General features: G+C 35.6%; 1 protein-coding gene across 28 annotated transcripts in view; it reads right to left on the reverse strand.

Annotated features, from left to right (window-relative positions):
* G2E3 (G2/M-phase specific E3 ubiquitin protein ligase) overlaps positions 1–24,693 on the reverse strand; it is a 261,284-nt gene that overhangs the window by 29,377 nt on the left and 207,214 nt on the right. For 9 of the 28 annotated variants that reach the window (XM_081548078.1, XM_081548080.1, XM_081548106.1 and 6 more), the window contains 7 exons: positions 17,874–17,914; positions 13,174–13,271; positions 10,203–10,304; positions 7,347–7,471; positions 6,226–6,391; positions 1,719–1,825; positions 930–1,046 (listed from right to left, as the gene is read on the reverse strand). In XM_081548078.1, coding sequence (XP_081404204.1) covers positions 930–1,046; positions 1,719–1,825; positions 6,226–6,391; positions 7,347–7,471; positions 10,203–10,304; positions 13,174–13,271; positions 17,874–17,914 — 756 coding nt within the window. Of the gene's footprint in view, positions 1–929; positions 1,047–1,718; positions 1,826–6,225; positions 6,392–7,346; positions 7,472–10,202; positions 10,305–13,173; positions 13,272–16,595; positions 16,651–17,873; positions 17,915–20,528; positions 20,560–21,156; positions 21,238–24,693 lie in introns of those variants that run through there. The other 19 variants (XM_081548095.1, XM_081548088.1, XM_081548090.1 and 16 more) reach the window with 11 other exon arrangements.

A 24,693-nucleotide genomic window follows, 5' to 3' on the forward strand; every position in this document is an offset into this window, starting at 1 on the left:
AAATTATTGACACGGTATTTTGAGGTCTTTTTTTTTTCCTTAAAAAAGCTGAATTGCATCACTCCCAGAATTCATATGTTGAAGACCTAACACCCAGTACTTCACAATGCGACTATATTTGGAGATAGGACCTTCAAATAGAAAATTATGGAGACTTCCCTGCTGCTCCAGTAGCTAAGACTCTGCTGCGCTCCCCTGGCAAGGGGCCCTGGTCAGGGAACTGAATACCACATACTGCAACTAAGAGTTCACATGCTACAACTAAATACAGAAGATTACACACACTGAAGCTAAGACCTGGCACAACAAAAGTAATTTTTTTTTTTTTTTTTAAAGAGATAAAATGAGGTCATATGGGTGGGGTTCAAATCCAGTGACTAGTGTCCTAATAAGAAGAAAAGATTAAGGCACAGAGAGGGGGACACAACTAGAAGCCATGTGCAAGCCAAGGACAGAGGCTTCAAAAGAAATCAAACTTGCCAATACCTGTACCTTGGGACTTCGAGCCTCCAGGATTGCAAGAAGACAAATTTCTGTTGTTTAAGTCACTCAGTTTGTGGTATTTTGTTATGGCAGTCCTAGCAAACTAAGATACATGTTAAGTGTTCAGTGTGTATTTTACACTTACAACACCTCTCAATTTGGAACAGCCACATTTCAAGGGCTCACTGGTCAACTGTAGCTAGTGGCTACCACAGTAGAGCTCTAGAAAACAGAGCCTCATGAAAACATACCACTAAAGTTACAATTATGCCAGCTGCAATAATTTCTCTGTAAACATATGCAAGTAAATATTTAATAAACATACCTCATCTCATATTAAAACTTCAAACACCCTAAGAGCAAAATACTTCACTAACTAAAACCTACTTTCTCAAGTTGAAGGTTTAAAAAAAGGACACTAAGTAGAAGTGAACTTTCCCACTTACCTATCAGGCACATTATAGTCTCGCCCTTCTTTGCAACGACATCTTCGGACGTCACAATGCTCATAGTGCTGCAGAAGTTCTTGATAAGCATTTTCCTCTAATTCCCAAGATGCATCTCTGTAAACGAAGTAAGATATAAAATGGACTTTGTCCTTAAATGTTACATAAAATGATATCAATCTAAAAATAAACTCATTACAAACTTAGGAAAAAGGATAAAATTTGTTCTTTTTTAGGATCAATCATTCAATTCAAAATATAGATCCATTAATTTTATCTTAACCTACAGTTCATTAGTCTCAGTGAATTTCAAATGTTAAATGAAAAATTAAGTAGAAATTTTCTGAAACTTGTATTTCTCTTAATATTTCACTTCCAATTTTTAAAATTTCAAGTTTAGCACCACTATTTCTGGATTTCTCACCTTTAAATATTAAGAAAATTCTTCTCATACACTTTAAACCACAGCTTGATTCTCATATAATTTATACATACCATTCTGAAGCCTATTATACTTGTGTATAATTCAATGAATACTGTACACCAGTGAGGTGTACAATTATTAAGAGACTATTAACAACTAATGAGACAGTTAAGTCACAGTGCCTGGTCCCAAGAACTGGCAATCTGAAGAGGAGGAGGAAGTGGGGGGGGGGGGCAGGCTTTAGATTTCCCTTTTCGAAATGGCTGCCTATCTATGAGTACTTAATCAATATAAATGACTATTTCAATTTTTACTAAATTCTACATTTAAAACATTTTTTCATCAAAAGGCTAAATGTAACTCACTTTTCAGGAATATGAATTCCCATTCTCAACATCTCTTTCTGAAATATATCACTATTATTGCATATAGTGCACCTAAAGAAAAACACTCCTGCATTTATTGCTTGTACCTATAGGGGAAAACAGAAAATAAATGGTTAATAATTTAACAGATTATTAGGTTATGAATTATATAGCTAACAGAACATGTGCTACTTTTAACATAATATATTATGAAATTTTATTTATGTTAGTGGTTCATAAACTTTGTTAAACTAAGTTATCCCACTGCTAGAATTTGGAGATATTTCTCCCAATGGGAAAAAAATACTAAGCCAACGAATTGACTGTTCTTTACATCTCTCACCCACGTGTTTTTCAACTTTTTGTTATCTAATGTCATTTCTGTTCCCAAAAATTGTGTTGTCCATCACTGTGAATAAAACAGTAAAATTCTTTGGTTACTTAATCTAGGAAGGATGTTTGAATAAATGATACATATAAAGCATCCTTGGTTCTGTTTTTAACTCAATCTCTATTAGTTTTCTTTCCAAGATGGAAGAAGCATAAAACCTATTCTCACTGCCTCAACAAATACAAATACAGAAGGAGCAGGCAGAGGATATTCAAGAGGAAGAGTAGCCAATTCTCAATTTAAAAAACTAGAAGCACACATTTATTTAATAAATATTTAATCCCCACTATATAGGTGCCAAACACTAATGCTAGTACCAAAAACAAACATAAAATGACTTGGAGTCTGTTTCAAGGAATTCTTGTGAGTAGGCATACAGTATGAAAGTACTTTCAGAAAAGTACATACAGTAAGAGAAAAAAAGAAGTACTGAAGTTTATGTAAGAGTCTGGCAAAAATGTCACAGGAATGGTAAGGTCAAAGTTAAGTTTGGAAAAAATAGGGATCTGCCATGAAAACAGGATAAAAGTTAACACAAGGAAAGGGAATAGCACATATTAACTCTCAGGGGCAAAAAGAGTGTTTGGGGAACTTACTCACAATATCCTTAAAGATTACATGCTGACCACACTGAACTAAGTAATAAAAATACAAAGATAAGTCAAAGTTAGTAGTGTGAAGAACTAACAGAGAATAAGGCATGCAGGAACTAATAGGCTCCAGCAAAAGCCTAGTTAATAAAAAAGAAAAACTGTCTGAAGTGAAATCACAAAGGGCTTAAGATACAAGGTAGCAAAAAAGGATACATAAAATATTAAGCAGACCTGAAAGACTTGGGGAGTGATTTGTGGATGGTGAAGAAAGAAGTGAACAAAGAAGAATCCAGGTTCAAACAACTACAATGTAGCACACACATAACATGTGAGAGGAAAATAACAAGTTATTAATGAAACCTCTGCTGAACCTAAAGGATCTTTGAGCAGTGGAAACAGAAAGAAAAACAGCAGACCTGAAGGATACCAACAAGACCACAGCAATGATGGAGAAATCCAAACTGAACAAGAATAGTGACAATTCTTTCCATATACAGAATGAAAAATCTCTATCAATTTCTTTGATACTATAGTCTCTCCTCACAAAATCCTAATATATATAGCATTTGTAGAAGTCACAAATAGAATTTGCTTTTGTTGTTTACTCAGTAGTGTCTGACTCTGCGACCCCATGGACTGCAGCACACCAGGCATCCCTGTCCTTTACCATCTCTTGGAGTTTGCTCTAATTCATGTCCATTTAGTCAGTGATGCCATCCAACCATCTCATCCTCTGTTGTCCCCTTCTCCTCCTGCCTTCAGTTTTTCCCAGCATCAAGGTCTTTTCCAACAAGTTGGCTCTTTGCACCAGGTGGCCAAAGTATTGGAGTTTCAGCTTCAGCATCAGTTCTTCCAATGAATATTCAAGGTTGATTTCCTTTTGGATTGAGTGGTTTAATCTCCTGGCAGTATAAGGCACTCTCAAGAGTCTTCTCCAGCACCATAGTTCAGCGCTCAGCCTTTTTTATTGTCCAGCTCTCACATACGTACATGACTACTGGAAAAACCACAGCTTTGACAATATGGACCTTTGTAGGCAAAGTCATGTCCCTGCTTTTTAATATGTTGTCTAGGTTTGTCATGGTTTTTCATCCAAGGAGCAAGTATCCTCTAATTTCATGGCTGCAGTCACCATCTGCAGTGATTTTGGAGCTCAAAAAAATAAATTCTATCTCTGTTTCCATTGTTTCCCCATCTATTTGCCATGAAGTGATTGGATTAGATCCATGATCTTAGTTTTTGGAATGCCAAGTTTTAAGCCAGCCATTTCACTCTCCTCTTTCACCTTTATCAAGAGGCTCTCTAATTCCTCTTCACTTTCTGCCATAAGGGTAGTGTCATCTGCATATCTGAGGTTGTTGATATTTCTCCCAGCAATCTTGATTCCAGCTTGTGCTTCATCCAGCCGAGCATTTTGGATGATATATTCTGCATATATGTTAAAGAAGCAGGGTGACAATATACAGCCTTCACGTACTCCTCTGCCAATTTTGAACCAGTCCTTTGTTCTTTGTCCAGTTTTAACTGTTTCTTCTTGATCTGCATACAGGTTTCACAGGAGGCAGGTAAAGTGTCTGGTATTTGCTTGAAATTTGCTTAACCACATACAATTCTCATCCTACTGCATAGGTTTGTTCCTCCTTCAACTTTTTGTATTAATGGAGTTCAGAGATTAAAAGAACTTTTTCTTTAGGTATGATTATAGCTACCTAAACTGGGTAGACTCTATTTACTATTTCAGTTAAGACTTGTACCACAGTGGAAAAGCCACTGAAGCCCCTTCAAGAAACATGACTCAAGAACAAGTTCTGTCCTTGTATGCTCTAACCATGTAATAAATGATTGTTAATATTTACATCACAGACAGGTGTCCATGTGGCCATGACATTATATTATACCTGTGTAAAGTAGACCTACATTTTTGTTAGTAGTACTATTTCTAGTTTTTAATGACAGAATTAGAAACTTAGTAGTTTCAGAGTTCACAAAAAGTTCTATGAATAGGTCAAATTGGAAAACCTCTCTATTTCACTATTAACACAAAATGAGGCAAATCTTACTTGTCCTGAAAAATAACACACTACTATACAAAGTTAACAAGATGATACATTTGGCAGCAATTACATTCAATTCATTCAAATATAACCCCTTAATTAAGATAATAACTTTTTAGAGATTCTCACATAATGTGAACTTCTTCTTCAATAGATAAAGATAGCACTTCATGATGTTTAGAATTGCACTCTCTGGATCCTTTTACAAACACTATTTCATGAGAATTAATAGAATCTCTACTATTGACCCAACAAAACAGGCTCCATCCTGCCACTTTTAACTGAATAATACTAAAAAGAGGAGTTGAAGGCTCATACAAAAAACAAACAGAAAGTAATCAAGCTTTACTACTTGGACTACTGTTAGTACTATTAAGATTTTGTTGAAATATAAGAGGATTTACAACATCTCTTAACTTAAAAAAAAAAAAAAAACTTTTGTAGATAATTTGTAATCAATACTAACATTTCATTTTACTAAACAATAATAAAAGCCAAACTTTAGAAACAGTATAAATTTAAGTGAATCCTTTGATAACTGGCATTATCAACAATAATTGCCTATCAATTGACACTTTCACACACGTATATTACATATTTGATGTTTTTAATAATTGGGATCTTTAAAAAATTTTAAACTACCTTCTGAATTGAAGAAACTACAGATTACTTAATATTGTTTTATGATATTCAATTTACCTGAAAACTTGTCATCAGGTTTGATATACAAGGTGGCTCTCAAAGAACTATAATATATTTCAATTCTTTAGACAGTAATCAGTTTAATTTCAAATGTTATGATGAAGTGTTTCTGTGTGTGTGTGTGCGCGTGCGTGCGCAGGCGTATGCTCAGTCATATCTGACTGACACTGTGACTTTTGGTGACTTTATGACACCATGGACGGCAGCCTAACAGATTCCTCTCTACACAGAATTTTCCAGGCAAAAATACTGGAGTGGATTGCCATTTCTTTCTCCAGAGGGTCTTCCCAACCCAGTGATCGAACATGCCTCTCTTGCATCTCCTGCACTGGCAAGCAGATTCTTTACCACTGTGCCACCTCAGAAGCACATGATAAAATGTTTACTAAACTAAAAAAAATAGACCTCTTAATGTTCAATTATCCTAGCTTACAATTAATTATTTCACGTAACTTGGTTTTTCTACCTTTAAGCATGTAAATAAACTTGGGAATTAAAGACTGTGTATTATTCTTTGTGATATACAAACAAAATCCTTGGGTAAAAACAAAATTTTATAAGTGTAAAAATACATTAAAAGGTCGTATCTAAAGTATTTACCAAAACATTAATTATACACTTCAACAGAGTAATTTTGCATGTAAAATTATATTCAATAAAGCTATTTTAAAAAGTTACAAGCAGTAAGAGCTAAAACACATGTCTACTCTAATTCAAATCAACAAGCAACATACTTTATATCAGAAAATGTTTACAAACTATCTTACCTGCAAACAGTCTCTATGAAACCAAGCATTCTTACAACAAGGACTTCGTAACACGCTGTAAGTTGGAATAGGCTCTATAAATTCCAAGCAAATGGTGCACAGTAAGGAGTCTCTACAATTATTAGATGTAATTATTTGAACAGGTCGATGCTTCCAACAAAATGACCTAAAAATGTAAATTAATTAAAAACATATAATAAATTATAAAGCACAACTAAGCTAGCATTACAATTCATATCTATAAGAGAAAATTCATTTGTCTCTCTCACAATTAATTTACAACAGGCTGGGGAAATGCCACTATAAATCAGTCCCATCATCTATAACCAAGGAGAGCTAGATTTTCCAAATGTGAACTTTTTGGTGGTGAGATTCACCTCATAGAATTTCAACAACTAATATTATGTTGCGAATTATGAAATATTGTTAGTAACAGTATACACAACATTTGTACTCAAACCTGCACAAAATCAAAGGAAGGAACTTATACTTAAAAATATTATTTTAATAACTAAAGTACAAACAATAATTATTCTTAACCCACTAAATTTATTTCCATTTGTATTTTCTACACTGCAGTTGTATTTTCTACACTGCAGTTTTCATACAAAACAATCCATTAAATAGGTCAAGAGCACAAAGACTAAAAGAAATAAACCACTCATGATAACAAACACCAAAATCCATCAAGTCTTGATGTTTAGAGCTGAACTCAAGAAACAAATATTTTTAGGGGCATTCCAGGCCATAATAGTTATTTTTTTGGACTGCATCAAATTTACATATGTTCAATTTACTCAATAAGAACAGATAGCCCTGTGAAAGAAAAGTGAAGTATTGAATCTAAAAAGAAACATAAAATCTAGAATTATATAAGATGGAAATTTCTATTGAATGTGAATAAATTAACACTTCCATATTATATTCTAGGGCTGAAAGCTAGAGGTAAATATTAATCACTAAGTCCATTACAGATATTGTAATTCTCTAAAGTACCCATATAACCTCAGTGCAACTTTGAAAAGAAATTTTACAAAGGGATTATATAATTAGGGAGATCCATATCCATTTTCCACTTTTCCTTTACATCTTCTTTCATATTCGACAGTTAATTGACTCACGCAAAATTGCCAGTGAACTGGAAAATACATTCTCTCTGAAGTCCACATGGGAAATGGTAACTTCGTTTACATCGGGGTGCAACACACCCAATTGAAGCGCCCGTTTTCTTGCAAACAGAGCATTTCTAGAAGAAAATATAAAAACAGGGATTATAACATGTAGAAAATTTGACTACTATAGGTAAGACCAAGGTATAAATGAATATTCTTTGTGGAGAGTCTGACAATTACTTTCATCATACAGTAGCTGTGATTATAGAATATTAAAGACATTTCCTGAAAAAAATTATTTTACTCAGAAACAATCCAATCTAAAGATTCACTCGTATAACAATTTCTGATATAATCTAATGTGGGTGAGACAGAGAAACTTCTTTTCCTTCCTACCTGCTAAAATATTTTAAACTGAAGGGTTTGTAAACATAAAGATTATACATGAAAGTCTCATTCAAATTTCAACAGAAAACACAGGAAATATTTCTTATACATAGAACAGCAAAACAATTCTAAAAAACAATTTGTAAAAAACTGGCGAGGATAACTCTATCTTAAGCAAATGAAAAAGTGTTAAGATACCTATAATATGTAAAGTAGGGGTTCCCCAAAAGGTATGTTCAAGGCCTAATTCCTGGCACCTTTGACTGTGACCTTACTTGGAAACATTGTCCTTGTAGATATGTTAAAGATCTCAAGATGAGTTCATCCTGGATTTAAGGTGGTCCCTATAAGTCCTTATAAGTAAAAAGAGAAATTTAAGACACACAGGGGAAGGCCACATGAAGATGGAGGCAGAGATTGGGGTATGCTGCCACAAAGCAACGAATGCCAAAGGCTGTCAGCAGCCATCAGAAGAGAAGCATGAACAGATTCTCCCTCAGAGCCTCCAGAAGAAGTCAATCTCTCTGACAGCTTGATTTGGAACTTCTGGTCTCCAGAATTCTGAGAATACATTTCTGTTTTAAGCGACCCAGTTTGGGGTAATCTATTATAGCAGCCCTAGGAAATGAATACCACTGCCTCTAACTTAAATATCACTGCAGTATATAAACAGAAAAATAATTAGATGAATCAATCATTACTAAAATACAGACGAGTACTTCATCTTGGAACCTTTGAGATGACCATTATATTGGCCACTGATGAAGGGATTATACTGTCCACCTGTCAAGCCCTACCAGGTTGTAGAATACCTTGCTAACCTGAGTCTCTCCCTGTAAACTGACATATGGAATTCTATTTTAAGGTAGTAAATAGAGACACCTCTTCAGGATCAAGAAATTCTCACAGGTTCACAATATACTCAGAGAGGATATGATGTCTTAAGAAAGGATTTCCAAATAGTACCTTTAGAGACCATCTTTCGATGACAATTTCGCTATCACCAAAGATTGAGAAATTTTGATACTAATACTCTCACAAGGCCTATAGGTAAATGCCACTGTTAACCTTTTCTCCAAGGTTTTCCCTTGTGCCTTAGAACCTCTGACTTTATCATTACCTTCCCTATATCTTGGGCTTCCGTAGTATCTCAGATGGTAAAGCATCCACCTGCAATACAGGAGACCTGGGTTCGATCCCTGGGTCGGGAAGATCCCCTGGAGAAGGAAATGGCAACCCACTCCAGTATTCTTGCCTGGAGAATTCCATGGACAGAGGAGTCTGGCGAGCTACAGTCCATGGAATCGCAAAGAGTTGGACATGACTGAGCAACACAAACACCCCTGAATCTTGAATATCCTTAAAAATAACCACTTTAATATCTTTGTCTCAACCAAAATAAAATTCTCTGAATGCTTCTCTTATAGAACTTCTTGAATGAAGCTGCTTATTTTTTCATCCTCCTTAATTTCCAGACTTGGCAAGGAGTGGACATGAAATATGGATAGAGGGAGGGAGAAGGAAAAACAGAACATTGTTTTAAGTTCTGTGCTGCAGACTGTAGGCCATTACTCTACCTTCAGACTTAAAAAGATCTGGTCCTTGAACCTAATGTCACCTGACTAACTTCCTCCAGACTTTGGCACCCTCCTCCGTATTTTAATTCTTGCTATCATTCTAAATGACTTCTGCATTGATAGGACAATCTTTTTTTTTTTTACTTTCTCAATTAAAATGTGTCAATGCACTTCATCTCCACTTCAGTGTAAGGAAGAGTCCTCTCATCAGCCAAAACTGCTCCACCATGGAAGTCATCAATTCCAGTACCATGTTCTCTGAACAGAAACCTCTGTACTTCCAATCTTCTCATTCTCTAACTCTCATTATTTCTACTCAGAACACATGGAGACCTACAGTCCATTCCCTCATGTAATAACAGCCATCACACATAAGATTCACAAACTGTAACTCAATAAGGAGTTAAAGTTCAGAATACTTATCTCAGAGAACAGGAGAAGGCACTGACCATAAGCAAACTGTATCACAGAAGAGCCACAAGACATGAGGAGACCATAAATTATTGGTCTGTATAGCTATGTAATTTCCATCTCAAGCTATCAATCCAACCCAGCAACTGAGATATAATAAGAATGAAAAGTGAATAACTGGATTGCCTCAGGATAGAACGTCTGAAGAATAGTTGAGTGGAAGTATGATCATAATTCTGATGGTTAGAGTGGATGTAATGATCGGTAGGTTGGAAGAAGACAAGAAGTGAAATTAGTATTGCCACACGTTATCCAAGGTTAGTTTAGCTCTTTCATTTGCAAAAATACAAAATGTTCTAAAATTTACTGCGTTTGACAAAAAAAGAACATAAAATCAATGTCTTATCAATTTCTAGTAGAGAAAGTAATGGGAAAGACTTCCTTAATACTGACAATATTTATGGTGCAATGAGTAAAGTAATTTACTTACCAGTTTAGAAGCCCTAGTCACTTCTTTCCTGATATCTTCTATTAGAAAACCATAAACTCCTTCTTCTTCTTTACCCCTCTGCCAAATTCCACTTGACATCAACTATGAATATATTCTCAATTAGAAAATAAACTCTAAGAAACTTGTTCGGAATAAAAAATATATCTCTATAATATTCCAGTAAAAATGGATATAAAACAACTCAAATTTCAAGTATCTCTTACCTATAATAGTTATTTTTCATAGTCAAAGTAAGAGGCTACTCATATTCTTTGATTTCAAAGACACTATATATTAACAGGTCATATAACCAAACTGGTTTCTAAAAAGTATCACAGGAAATAACAGAGAAAGGCAAGGAAGACAAACAATAAACACTTATGATCAAGTTTTAGGTGGGAAAAAATGGCAAATACTGAAAGATGTATATGTAATAGTAATAAATACTATGGAGATAATTATTAGTGATATTTCAGGTTAACTCTATAAATCTAGCTGGATTCTGAGTCATAAAAGACGTAATTATAGAGAATATATTGAATTAATGAAAATAAATTTTTTAAAGTAGGTTTTAACTTCAGTTTAAATATATTAAGGGAACATGAATCAAGGAAAAAGCATGAGACTGTGAATAAGCACTGGCTTGCAAACCAGGCTCCGTGCCCAACTTTCTGGAGCCCTAGACAAGTAATTCGATGTTTCTAATATCAAACACAAAAATAAAAACAACAGACCAGGTTGTTTCCAAGTCTCTCAGCTCTAATATTCCATTACCATTTACAATATTACTATACTTTCCTGTTGACAATGAAATGCCAGTCTTATAAGTGTTGAGCTAGGGTCAGCATGTTTTGGGATTACTACACTCATTAATAAAATAAGAAAGAACATAAAGGAAATTTTGACATGACCAAGTTAAATATATTAAATAACTCAATTAACACTTCAGACTTGAGATTAGAGATTTTAATCAGTGTATCTTAAAAAAATCCAAAAGGGCTATAGATTACTTAAGAATTATGAAAAAAAAAAAAAAACAAAACAACCCACTGACTAATAATAAAATAGCTCTCTTAATTCTATTACATAAAAAGTAAAATGAACTCTTTAGAAATATAAAAGGTTTTTTTTTGTGTGTGTGATACAAACTATAAGACTCTGTGTTGTTGTTGTTATTTATTCACTAAGTCCTGTCTGACTCTTTTGTGACACCATGCACTGTAGACTACCAGGCTCCTTTGTCCATGGGATTTCCCAAGCAAGAGTACTGGAGTGGGTTGCCATTTCCTTCTCCAGAGGATCTTCCTGACCCAGGGATTGAACACACATCCCCTGCATGGCAGGCAGATTCTTTACCACTGAGTCACTTGAGAAGCCCTATAAGACTCTAAGCCCTATATGACTCTTAAGACAAATAATTTGGATTGTCAACTTCACGTTTCCCTAAGTCTTGGTACAAAGTAATTAGGTTCCCAGACCAGTTTACAAACCTTAGAGAAACACCAAGAATTTATGTTAGAGTATTACTCAAGGAAGCATCTAAGTTTTAACATGGATGCTGTTGTAAGAATAAAAATATGCCCCTAAATTTGTTGATACTCCTCCCTTAAAAGTGGTGGGAACTAATTTCCTTCCCCTTAAGTGTGAGCTAGAATTATGACTCACTCTAACAGAATAAAGGAAAAGTAACAGTGGTATACAACTATAAAAACTAGGTCATATAGTTCCATCTTGGTGTATATCTATCCCTTTCTACTTGCTCTGGGAGAAGCCAGGTGTCATGCTGTGAGCAGCCCTACAGAGGTGCCCAGGAAGTAAGGAACTGAAGCCTCCTGCTAAGAGGCAAGAGGAACTGAGGCCAAAAGCCACATAAGTGAGCCACTGGAGGTGGATACTCCAGCCTGTCAAGCTTTCAGATGACCAAACCATGCTGACATGTCAACTGCAGCCTCATGCAGAAGAGACCCTGAGCCAGAACCACCCATCTCAGCCAGTACCAAATTTCTGTGCCCCATAAACCACTTAAGAACAGAAACAGAGTCACAGATGTAGAAAACAAACTCATGGGTACCAAAGGGGAATGGTGAGGGGGTGGGGAGAAGGATAAACTGGGAGACTGGGGTTGACATATACACACTATTATATTAAAAATAGATAACTAATAAGAACCTACTGTATAGCACAGGGAACTCTACTTAATACTCTGTGCCCTATATGGGAAAAGAATCTAAAAAAGAGTGTATATATGTGTGTATATATATATATATAACTGATTCACTTATAAGCTGCTAAATTTCACTTATAAGCTGGACAGTTAGTTAAGCAGCAATATATATCTAATACAAGTGCCAAGGAATACTGTATATACTCATGTAACCTTGGCATCATGCTAAGGCAGTGATGGTACCACTAATATCTTAAAGCAGATTCAATGAGATGAGAAGTTGGTGGAGGGAATGGGGAACAAATGAGAGACAATTCTCAATATGCCATCATTTTTTCTTGCAACAGAGTGATCTGATCCATAAATTAACCTATTTCCTTTTCCACAAATATTTATCACCTGTAGTCAGAATTTCTCTTTTCAGGTTCTCTATGAAAGAAAATACTTTTATTTTACTTCCCAAGCCTTCAAACAGGTCCTTTCTGAGAATTATCACTAGCAACAATGAAAACAACAAAGTTGCAAAATGAACAACTCCCTTACAGACCTAACCCTTTTCTACTTTTTCCACTGAGGCCCCAAAGGGTTAGACAAAAATAAGCAGGTAATGATGACAAGTATTTCTACATTATCAAGTAATTTCAGAATCTTTGAATTTGATAAATGAAAAATCTTATTTTTACATAGCAAAAAGAGATCCAAGAAAGTTAAATGACTTATCCATTTCTCAGAAACCAGCCATCAGGATCAAATTCTCTTCTTAGAAGAATACCAAATTTTTAGGATTTAATTAAAAATTATACTCACCAAACAATAGTAATGTACAGTGAGATTCCATTTTTCAATAGTTTTCTTTTCTCCATATTTAATAGGACAGTCATCATTTTTTCGACAGAAAACACAAGCTAACAGTGAAAAAAGTAATAGATATAAAAAAATTTAAACAAAAACAAAAAAAAAAACCCTATGGAATTGGTGTTTCTCTTAATTGATGTGCTCAGTTCTTTTTGAGAGAACAAATTACATTATATTGTTTTCAGTAAATTAAGACTTCAAATATCTACTTCTAAAACAATGTGACTTTACATTTTTAAATTAACCTTTAACGACAAATCCCAGTGTGTTGTTAAATTGGCAACTCATTGAAAACAACCAATTAGTAAACTCTAAAACTTCATCTCTCCACTAAAGCAATAATAATGCTGCCAAACCCATCAGAATCAACTTTTCCGAAACTCTGAAATCTGATTTAAAAACTTGAAATAATGAGAAAAATGCTTAATAAAGAAACAAGCTGCCAAAATTTGATGACAGATCTGTGGCATTTAAACTTACCTGCCTACTATCCCTCACTCTCCAACTGTGCAATGACCTTAAGCCTAGGATCAATGCGCATTGTTCCTTAGGCCATATTCCTGGTGTGGACTGTCTAAGAGGAGGTAGTACGGACCTTGTTAGAGAAATGCGATTGTGTGTTCTGACATGTATGGTGGCTCCCCAGGGGATGGGCTCAGATGCCTGCCCTTCTTTCATCCGTGTAAGAACTTTCTCAGGGCTGGAGTCTGACTGTCAAAAGCATTTAAGACAAATATACTAGAGGCAGCAGCTTGAAGCAAAGTATAACAGGGCAAGCAGGCAAAGACCAAAAAGGCTAGGAAAGAAGAGTCTAGTAAAGGAAGACACATGGGAAGATAAGGGCTCTGAAAAGCTCCCACATATACCAGGGAATCTAGAAGGACATCACATGCCCAGGGCTGGATGCAGGCTCAGAAATGACCCTAGGAACTCTAAGCTTTCACCTCTGGCTGATCTTTAGGCTTGTAGACTCACAGAGCAACCCTAAATGAAAAGGGAATGATCCCAAATCAGTAACTTTATTTTAACAATAAAGAACTAGAAAAAGAAAAAATTAAACCCAAAACTAGCATAAGAAAGACAATAGAGATAAGAATAGAAATAAATGACATGCAGAATAGAGAGAATAAATACAAACAAAGCTGGTTCTTTGAAAAGGTTAACAAAACTGGCAAACCTTTAGCCAGAAAAAAAGAGAAAACTCAAAACTTACAATGAAACTACAGAAATTAAGAGTGTGGTACTGACATAAGGATAGACATACAGATCAATGGAAGAGTCCAGAAATAAACTCAGGGATCGATGGTCAATTAAATTTTGAACAAGGATTCCAAGATCATTCAATGGGGAAAAATAGTCTCTTTAACAAAAGGGGCTGGGACAACTGGAAAGTCACATGCAAGATAATAAAACGGAATCCTCCATAAACTATACAAAAATTAATTCAAAATAGATCAAAGACTTAAAATAAGAGCCAAAACTATAAACCACTTAGAAGAAAACACAGGGGGGAACAATCTTGAAAACCTTGGTTTGGCAATAGTTTTTCAGATACCACATGACACCAAAAACAAAAGCAATACAAGAAAAAAAAAGGACAAACTGGACTTCATCAAAGTTTAAAACTTTTGTGCATCAAAGAAAACTATCAACAAAGTGAAAAGTCAACGTACAGAATAGTTAAATACATTTGGAAATCATATACCTTTTAAGAGTCTTGTGTCCAGAATGTGCAAGTTTTACAACCCAACAAGAAAAACACAACTCAATCTTAAAATGGGACAAAGGATCTGAATAAACATTTCTCCAAAGAAGATATGGCTAAAACAAAAAATCTCAAATAACAAATGCTGTCAAGGAGATAGTGAAATCAGAACCCTCATATACTGCTAGGTGAAATGTACTAATAGTACAATCACTTTGGAAAATAGCCAGCAGTTTCTCAAAAAGTTAAATACAGTTACTATATAACAATTCCACTACTGGTTATATATAATACCAAAGAATTAAAAACAGATGTTCAAACAAATATTTGTACATTGATCTTCACAGCAGCACTGTTCACAATAGCCAAAAAGGGAAAACAAATCAAATTTCCATTCACCCATCAAACGGATGGATGAATGGGTTAACAAAATATACAATGACCATATAACGGAGAATCTTTCAGCTATAAAAAGGAATGAAATACTGATATATGCTACAACACAGATGAGTCTAGAAACACTACGGCAAGTCAAAGAATCCAAGCACAAAAGGTCACATATTACATGATTCCAGTTAAATAGATTACATTATCCAAAACAGGTAAATCCACAGAAACAGACAAAAAGCAGGCTGGTTGTCTCCACGAGCTGAGGACAGGAGAAATGAGAAATAACTGCCTAGTGGATAGTTTCCTTCTGGAGGGAAGATAATGCTTTGGAAATAGACAGTGGTAACAGCTGCACAACTCTGAATGTATGAAATGCCACCCAATTGGACCTTTCAAAATAGTTAAAATGATGAATTCTATGTTTTATGTATTTTATCACAATAATAATAATAAAACTTTAAAGGCAAATTTCAGAGCCAGGGAGATTTGAGTTAAGACCTAGTTCTACACTCTTGCTGTGTAACCTTGAACAGGTCACATAAATACTTTATGGTTCTGGTTTCTCATCTTATAAAAATAAGGACAACAATAGCACTTACCTCAAACTATGCCTTAATGAGCATTAAATGAGATAATATGTAGCAATATAATTAAAAAGATATGGCACAAAGGTAGAACTGAATGTTAATATAATTACCAATCCTTTCTATCTTATGGTATTTACTTATACATCAAATTTCTAATACCATACTAACAAAACAAGGAAAAAAGTCACTACCTGAAAAGACTGAGTATCTCAAGGCAGTGAATCAATACAAGATGGAATGAATGTGAACTCTAAATGACTGTATGGAGCATAAAGCCCCTATCTGTTCAATCTCCCCTAACCAATCTACACTGGAGTGTAACGTGACCAAGTAATAAATGTTTACTATGTTAAGCCATTAAAAACTCAGGGTTTACCTATTACAGCAGCTAATCTTAGTTACCTCATTTAATACATGTAATCAAGAACGGATTTTATGTGTTGAAAACGCACTGTATCTGTCAACAGGTTACTCACAAAATAGATCCCAGGACTGGAAAGAAACCAATACTTAATATTGTGAAACATCCATCCTGTATTTGCCCTCCCTCACTCCAGCTTACTAAGCAGTAACTGGAAGCCCCTTCCCTCAAAATTTCAGCACCTCTTCCTCCCCAACAGAGAGCAACTGACCACAATAATTCCAGCAAACTGTCATTTGATTATTGGACATCTTACACCAGCAACTCTCACCTTAAATTCTTCATCCCCGGTGCCCTATACGTTCAACTACAAGTATGTCATGCAGCTATCAAGAGGAAGAGGAATACAAGCAGTTAGCTGAGACTACAGAGGAGCCCTCTAAGTGAGGGCCGGACAGAGCTGCATCTGCTGCATGCTATGGGCTTGTGCTTTCTGTCTCCCTCCTCCCTTTGCTGGTACCAAGGCCCTGGACAGACCAGGTTTCAGGCATGCATTTTTGTAAGTAGGTTACTTTTGTTTTTACTTGTACTTTGCATATTAATTTTAACATTTAAAATTCTGTAAAATTGTTCCAACTTTATTACATTTATTAATACCACCTTCTACAAACGATTCTACACCTTCTACATAATCCTTCAGAAAACGATACTGGTTATGTTACAGTAATAAAACGAACACATTCATTCAAGTAAAATGCTGACACAAACTTAAGAAAAATACTAACCAAATAACAGTAATAGGTGATATTTACATTTGACAAATATAAGAAGGTAGCCCATGAACTACTAAGTTTCAGGACTATTAGCATAACTGATAGAAGTCTATAGGTAAAAGCAGGAAAACAAAGTAGAAAGAGGTTTAAGGGCATAATTTCCTTATCCAACATGATAGGCGGTTAATAGATACTCTATAAGCGAGAGTCAACATACAGAGTTTTAAGTGTATCACTTTTAGAGGCAATCAAACAATAAATTTTAAAAAGGGTAGATCATGGAGAAGTAGTGGCAACTGAGTATAAAGTAACAATTTAAAAATTTCATCTTTCACTGTAGTAAATCGATACATACTATTTATAACTAATAAATGAAGAAAACAACTAAAAGTAAAGTCTACATCTGTTTGAGGAGATGGTTGTGAGAACTAACAGGCAAGTTTTTTCCTTTTCATGTTAAACTTTTACACATTAACTGTTCTCATTTGCATTTTATCTTTTGTAAGAAGAAAAATCACACAAAAAGATTAAAAAAATCATATTTATTAAATAAATAATACTGTTTTATTCAAATACAAATACAAACCACATTTGATAAATACAGAATATATAAATAAAATTTGGCAAATTATCTTTTTCTTTTTTGTTGAAATTAATACATAAAACATAATACTTCAGTATACAGAAACACAATCTAAGCATGGATCAGGAAATTCATTCCTAGTGTTTGAGTAGCAGTCTTATAAAAAGATTAATTGCAATTTTAAAAAAAGCAAGAATGATATATCATAATATTTTAAATTAAACTTGAAAATACTTTAAATATTATTACTTACTAGAATTCTGTGAGCCTCCAGGTTTATTTTCATTCATTTTACTAGGAAAAATAAGAATACACAATCAGACATCTTAATTTTAAAATTCTCAAATTACACATTTTATTTAGATTTAGTCAGTGTATGATAACAAACAAGCTGCATGATCATTTCTTACTCCAGTACTTTATTTCCTCACCTTTCCACATCTAAGACCAGTAATTTTCAACAAAGGTGGTAAATTCTGGGGACAGTATTTAAATTGGAGGGAATGTTTTTAGTTATCAAAAAGATTAAGATGACCACTGGTATTTACTGAAAAGGAGACCCAACTCAGGACATACAAGGAACAAAGAGACTTAAGACTTTCAAATTTCTAGCAGTTTCACAAATTTACTGTAGAAAATTCCATAAACACATGATTACAGTACCTCACCTAAAATAAACATAAAAATTTTAACTTATAAACAATATTTAGTCAGTATCCCAACAACAGATTTATATTTGAGATTCAATCTCTCCAGCTTATAATTTCTTACCCTTCCCCTCTGCAGATGAATTGCACCTACTGCTTACTTAAATTTATTGGACTGATAACTCAGAATGATTGAGGTCCACAACACAGGTTAACTTGCAAGATTATAAACTGATTTTTCTTTATAAGAAATCACAATTTCTACATGGCTATGTCTTGTCCTCCTCTTTCTCTTCAAACTATAAGGACCTGGGCAACTCTCTTGGTTCAACACTGCAATAAAGTTCTGTCTAGATTTTTATAATATATGTTTGGACAACTATAAGACTTAAAGAAAGGTACCTAAAGTTTCTTAATCACTGGCCTCAGAACCCTGACCTAAGCAAGTGTTTTTGCATCTTTACAAATAAAAAAGAATAAAAGTATCAATCTCACATAACACCAAAAAAAAAAAAAAAAAAGTAATATAAGAATATACAGTGCTTCATGCTGAAAAGCCTCCAAATACCACTGGCTGCAAGGTGATGATCATAAGAAAGCTCTCCAGTGCTATCAAATCATGAAAAAGAAAGGTTTTTCCTGTTTACAACAATCTAATAAGTACTCTATATAGCTTTTCAAAGTGTATTAATACACAGTATTCCACATAGACCAATGGAATAAAAATAAAGAGCCCAGAAACAGATTTAGACTTTTCCGGTCATTTGATTTTTAACAAAGGTAACAATGAGAAAAAGAAATCTTTTATTGACAAACGATGCTGGAAAAAATGGATCTCTGTATGGAAAGAAGGTAAACTTGAGATTCACACTTTACACCATAAATAAAAATTAGTTTCAAGTGGATCATAGACCTTACCGTGAAAACTAAAACTATTAAAAAAAGAACTTCATCAAACTTAAAAGATTCTACCCATCAAAAAATATCACTAAGAAGGTAAATTCTGCATGCCACATACTGGGAGAAAATATTTGTAAAAGTGTGTCAGACAAAGACTTGTATCCAGAATACATAAAGAACTCCTAAAACAATACAAAGCAAACAATTAAGAAATGGGCAAAAAACATGAACAGACACTTCGTGAAGCAAGATATACAAATGGCCAATAAACATGTAAAAAATGCTCAACATCATTGTTAATTAGGATGATAAAAACTAAAACCACTATGAAGACTACCTTATACCTGTAAAAATGTCTAAGATTAAAAAGACTATAACTTCAAATATTGGAAAGGATATGAAACAACTGGTGAATTCTCATAAATTGTTAATGGGAATGTAAAACGGAATAATCATTTTGAAAAGTTTTAGTACTTTCTTAAAAGTTAAACATATATAACCCAAGCACCTAGCCTTTGATGTAGGAATTTCACAGCCAGGTATACATCCAAGAGAAATAAAAAAACATATAGACTAAAAACTTTATACAAAATGATACTCCCAAACTGGAAGCCTACAAGTCCATCAACAGGAAAACTGATAGGCAAATTGCAGTATATTTATAAAATGTACTACTACTTAGCAATGAAAAGGTAACAAGTGCTGCAGGATGCAATAAAACAGATAAATCTACAAATATGCTGTGTCAAAGAAACTGCACACTCTATTATTATCTACATTATTCCATTTACATGAAGTTCTTTACGTTTTTTTAAAAAAGTAACTTATCAGGGAAAAAAAATATCACAACAGTGGTTGTCTCTCAACTGGGAAATGATGGGAAGGAACTTAAGTAAACTTTCTGAAACATCCTACTCTTCCTAGGATGATCTAAGTAAGCAACTTTAGGAAAAGAAATGTTCAAAAAGCTCTTAATTCTGTAATTTTCAAGGAAACACCACCTTAAGCCCACTTCACAGCTCAGACCTAATGTTGATTCTTTTACACACAACCTTGGCTTTGCTTTGACCGTATCAAAACACTACTTCATTTAAATTTCACTTCAGTGCCAGCCTTCTACAAAATCCTGTAAGAAATCTATTTTACTCTTTGGGGCAAAGCCTTGTGGTTCCCCTGGTCTGTGATCTCTCTCATTGCATTGTCAACAAACCTAACTTAATCACACTACAGGTTTATCCCTGGTGGTTTTAGGCTAGCTGGGCTAGAACAGGTGAACGGCAAATGTCACAAACATAAACTGGGGAATCTGTTAAAGGGTATATAGGAGTTCCTTTCACTATTTTTACAGCTATTAAGCTTACTTGTACTTGTGTTAGTTACTCAGTCACGTCTGACTCTTTGTGACCTCACGGACTATAGCCCACCAAGGCTCCTCTGTTCATGGAATTCTACAGGCAAGAATACTGGAGTGGGTTGCCATTCCTTTCTCAAGGGAAACTTCCTGAGCCAGGGATCAAATCCAGGTCTCCCACATTGCAGGTGGATTCTTTACCATCTGAGACACATGGGAAGTCCTTTCTAAGCTTAAGATTATATAAAAATTAAAAGTTACCCCCAAACAGGATAATGTTCTAAAGGTACTACAAAACTCATATTTTTGAATGGTTCACATCAGCTTTCTTCCTAATCCACAGCATCCCAATGATGATCTACTTTAGTCAAAAGTCTCTAAAACAAAACTTCAAAAAAAAAAGCCACGTATTTTTAACTGGATTTTATCATTTTCTTTCCAGTACATGAATTTTAAGTCTTCCTAAGTGAAAAGAGGAAAACAACGCTAAGTACATATATATCTCAGGAACAGCCCAAGTCTTGATCTTAGAAATATATCAAAGTATTCCCCCCTTCCCTGAGAAACCATTAACAATTTAATGAATAACTCCAGAAGGCTACTACCTAGATATATTCTGAGTCTCCTGTATTGCTTACCTCCACTTGGTCAGTCACTGACCCTCAGTTTGAATCTCTTCCCTTCAAAAGTTGGGGCCTAATTTCTTTTTCCTTGACTGTGACTGTGCTTAGTAACTTCCACCAAAAAGTCTGGGAGAAATGACAAAGCATAACTAGGTCATAAAAGGCATTATGACTTCCTCATTCTCTCTATCATGGGATAGAATCACCTGCACTAGAGGAAGCTTACTGCCACGTCCTAAAGACTCAAGATGCTCCTAGGAGAGCTCCACTGGGCAAAGACCTGAGGCATTTACCCACAGTCATATATGTGAACCATTTTAGAAATAAACCATCCAGCCCCATTCAGGCCTTTATAAGACTACAGTGTGGTTGACAGTCTAAGACCAACTTCATGGAAGACCCAAAGCCAGAATCACACAGCTAACCTGTTCCCAAATTTCTGACCCACCAAAATTGACAGATAATAAATGTCTGCTCTTATAAGGCACCAAGTTTTGCAGTGATCTGTTACACAGCAATAGATAACAAATATAATAAAGTAAGCCAGACTCCCACTCACTCTGAGTGGCTGTTTCAACAGTTTTTTTGGTGGAATTCTTAGGGTTTTCAATAAATAAGATCCTGTTATTTGCAAACACATTTTTACTTCCTCTTTTCTGACATAGATGCTTTCATTTCTATTTCTTGCCTGATTGCTCTGGCTAGGACTTCTTGTACTCTGCTGAATAGGAGAGGTGAGAGTGGGCACCCATGTCCTGTTTCTGATACTACAGGAAAAGTTTTCAACCTTTTACCATTGAGTAAAATGAAAACTGTGGGCCTGTCATCTATGATCTTTAAAATGTTGAGGTACTTACCCTTTCTATACCCATTATGTTGAGAATTTTTATCATGAAAGGATGCTCAGTTCATTCCATTCAGTCAGTCATGTCCGACTCTTTGTGACCCCATGGACTGCAGCACGCCAGGCTTCCCTGTCCATCATCAACTCCCGGAGCTTGCTCAAGCTCATGTCCATTGAGTTGGTGATGACATCCAACCATCTCATCCTCTGTCGTCCCCTTCTCCTCCTACCATCAATCTTTCCCAGCGTCACAGTCTTTTCAAATGAGTTAGCTCTTCGCATCAGGTGGCCAAAGTATTGGAGTTTCAGCTTCAACATCAGTCCTCCCAATGAACACCCAGGACTGATCTCCTTTAGGATGGACTGGTTGCATCTCTTTGCAGTCCAAGGGACTCTCAAGAGTCTTCTCCAACACCACGGTTCAAAAGCATCAATTCTTCAGCGCTCAGCTTTATCTGTAGCCCAATTCTCACATTCATACATGACCACTGGAAAAACCACAGCCTTGACTAGATGGACCTTTGTTGGCAAAGTGATGTCTCTGCTTTTTAATACGCTGTCTAGGTTGGTCATAACTTTCCTTCCAAGGAGTAAGCGTCTTTTAATGTCATGGCTGCAATCACCATCTGCAGTGATTTTGGAGCCCCAAAAAATAAAGTCTCTCACCGTTTCCCCATCTATTTGCCAGGAAGCAATGGGACCCGATGCCATGGTCTTAGTTTTCTGAATGTTGAGCTTTAAGCCAACTTTTTCACTCTCCTCTTTCACTTTCATCTCCAGAATTAAGTGATGGAAAAGTCAGTCCTGGAAAATGGCCTGTGTAACCCAGGCTTTGGGGTTACTATTCCACATAATAGGAGGAGAGCCCTTGGCTATATTTTTAAGGGCTCTTAGGTTCTCTGAATGATAAACTTCTCTGAATTTTCAGCTTCATATCGCCAGAAGCACTGACAACGAACAAGTTAGCCTATTTTTTTTGCTGCTTTATCGCCTGGCATCAGTTTTCTTCCTTACTGATATAACTTCGATTTGGCATCCTCTTCCAGTACAGACCTGTCTTATCCACAAGATATCTACTCAGGTAAACATGCACCTTCATCAATAATTTCTTTAAGTATTTCAGGAAATTAATGGGCAACTACTGTATCTGCACTCACCACCTCACCACTTACTTTTACTCTGTGAAGGCTGGCTCTAGCCTTGAACCATTGAATCCAGCCAAGATGGCATTAAAAGATGCCGTCTGATTCTTCACTCAGTTTCTTCACTCAGTTTCTTCTTCAAGTCTTCATAAAGGCATTGAGCTTCCTGCTGAATCAACATTAAGCTGAGAGGGACTCGACACTGACACTGAACCTGCAGCCACACACTGAGAAGTTCCTCCATTTTTTCCATCACTTTCCCATGCTTCTTCGATATTATTGTCAACATCACTGGCATAGCAGACTTCACATGTTCCATGATCCTGTTTTTGTTCTTTAGAATCATGCCTGGTTAAACGATTCATGTTGTAAGAATGCACAATATCTGCCATCTTTTCACCTTGCTCCACTCTCAATTATTTTCACTTTTGTTTCCACCATTATTGCTTTGTGCTATAGTACCAGCTTAGCAGTACTTAGCAGTACCCCCTACATCACCACTGCTTTAACACTCCAGACATCCTGGGCTTGAAATAAAGATACTGCATTCTATACATTCAGTTCAGTTCAGTCACTCAGTTGTGTCTGACTCTTTGCAACTCCATGGACTCTAGCACGCCAGGCCTCCCTGTCCATCACCAACTCCCAGAGTTTACTTAAAGTCATGTCCATCCAGTTGGTGATACCATCCAACCATCTCATCCTCTGTCGTCCCCTTCTCCTCCTGCCTTCAATCTTTCCTAGCATCAGGATCTTTTCTAATGAGTCAATTCTTCTTATCAGGTGGCCAAAGTATTGGAGTTTCAGCTTCAACATCAGTCCTTCCAATGAATATTCAGGACTGATTTCCTTTAGGATGGACTGGCTGGATCTTCTTGCAGTCCAAAGGACTCTCAAGAGACTTCTCCAACACCACAGTTCAAAAGCATCAATTCTTCAGCACTCAGCTTTCTTTATACTCCAACTCTCACATCCATACATGACCACTGGAAAAACCATAGCTTTGACTAGACAGACCTTTGTTGGCAAAATAATGTCTCTGATTTTAATATGCCGTCTAGGTTGGTCATCACTTTTCTTCCAAGGATCAAGCATCTTTTAATTTCATGGCTGCAGTCACCATCTGCAGTGATTTTGGAGCCCCCAAAAATAAAGTCTGTCACTGTTTCCACTGTTTCCCTGTCTACTGCCATGAAGTGATGGGACCAGATGCTGTATCTTAGTTTTCTGAACGCTGAGTACATTACCATACAGTAAAGTATACCTTTTTCAACAAAGGTCTCTATAGTCAAAGCTATGGTTTTTCCAGTAGTCATGTACGGATGTGAGAGTTAGACCATAAAGAAGGCTGAGTGCTGAATAATTGATGCTTTACAACTGTGGTGCTGGAGAAGATGCTTGAGACTCCCTTGGACTGCGAGGAGATCAAATCAGTCACTTCTAAAGGAAATCAGTCCTGAATTTTCATTGGAAGGACTGATGCTGAAGCTGAAGCTCAAGTTCCAATACTCTGGCCACCTACCTGATGGGAAGACCCCACTCACTGGAAAAGACCCTGATGCTGGG

This window comes from Giraffa tippelskirchi, chromosome 12, assembly GCF_054371585.1.
Source record: "Giraffa tippelskirchi isolate mGirTip1 chromosome 12, T2T-mGirTip1v1.2.pri, whole genome shotgun sequence".
NCBI lineage: Eukaryota > Metazoa > Chordata > Mammalia > Artiodactyla > Giraffidae > Giraffa > Giraffa tippelskirchi.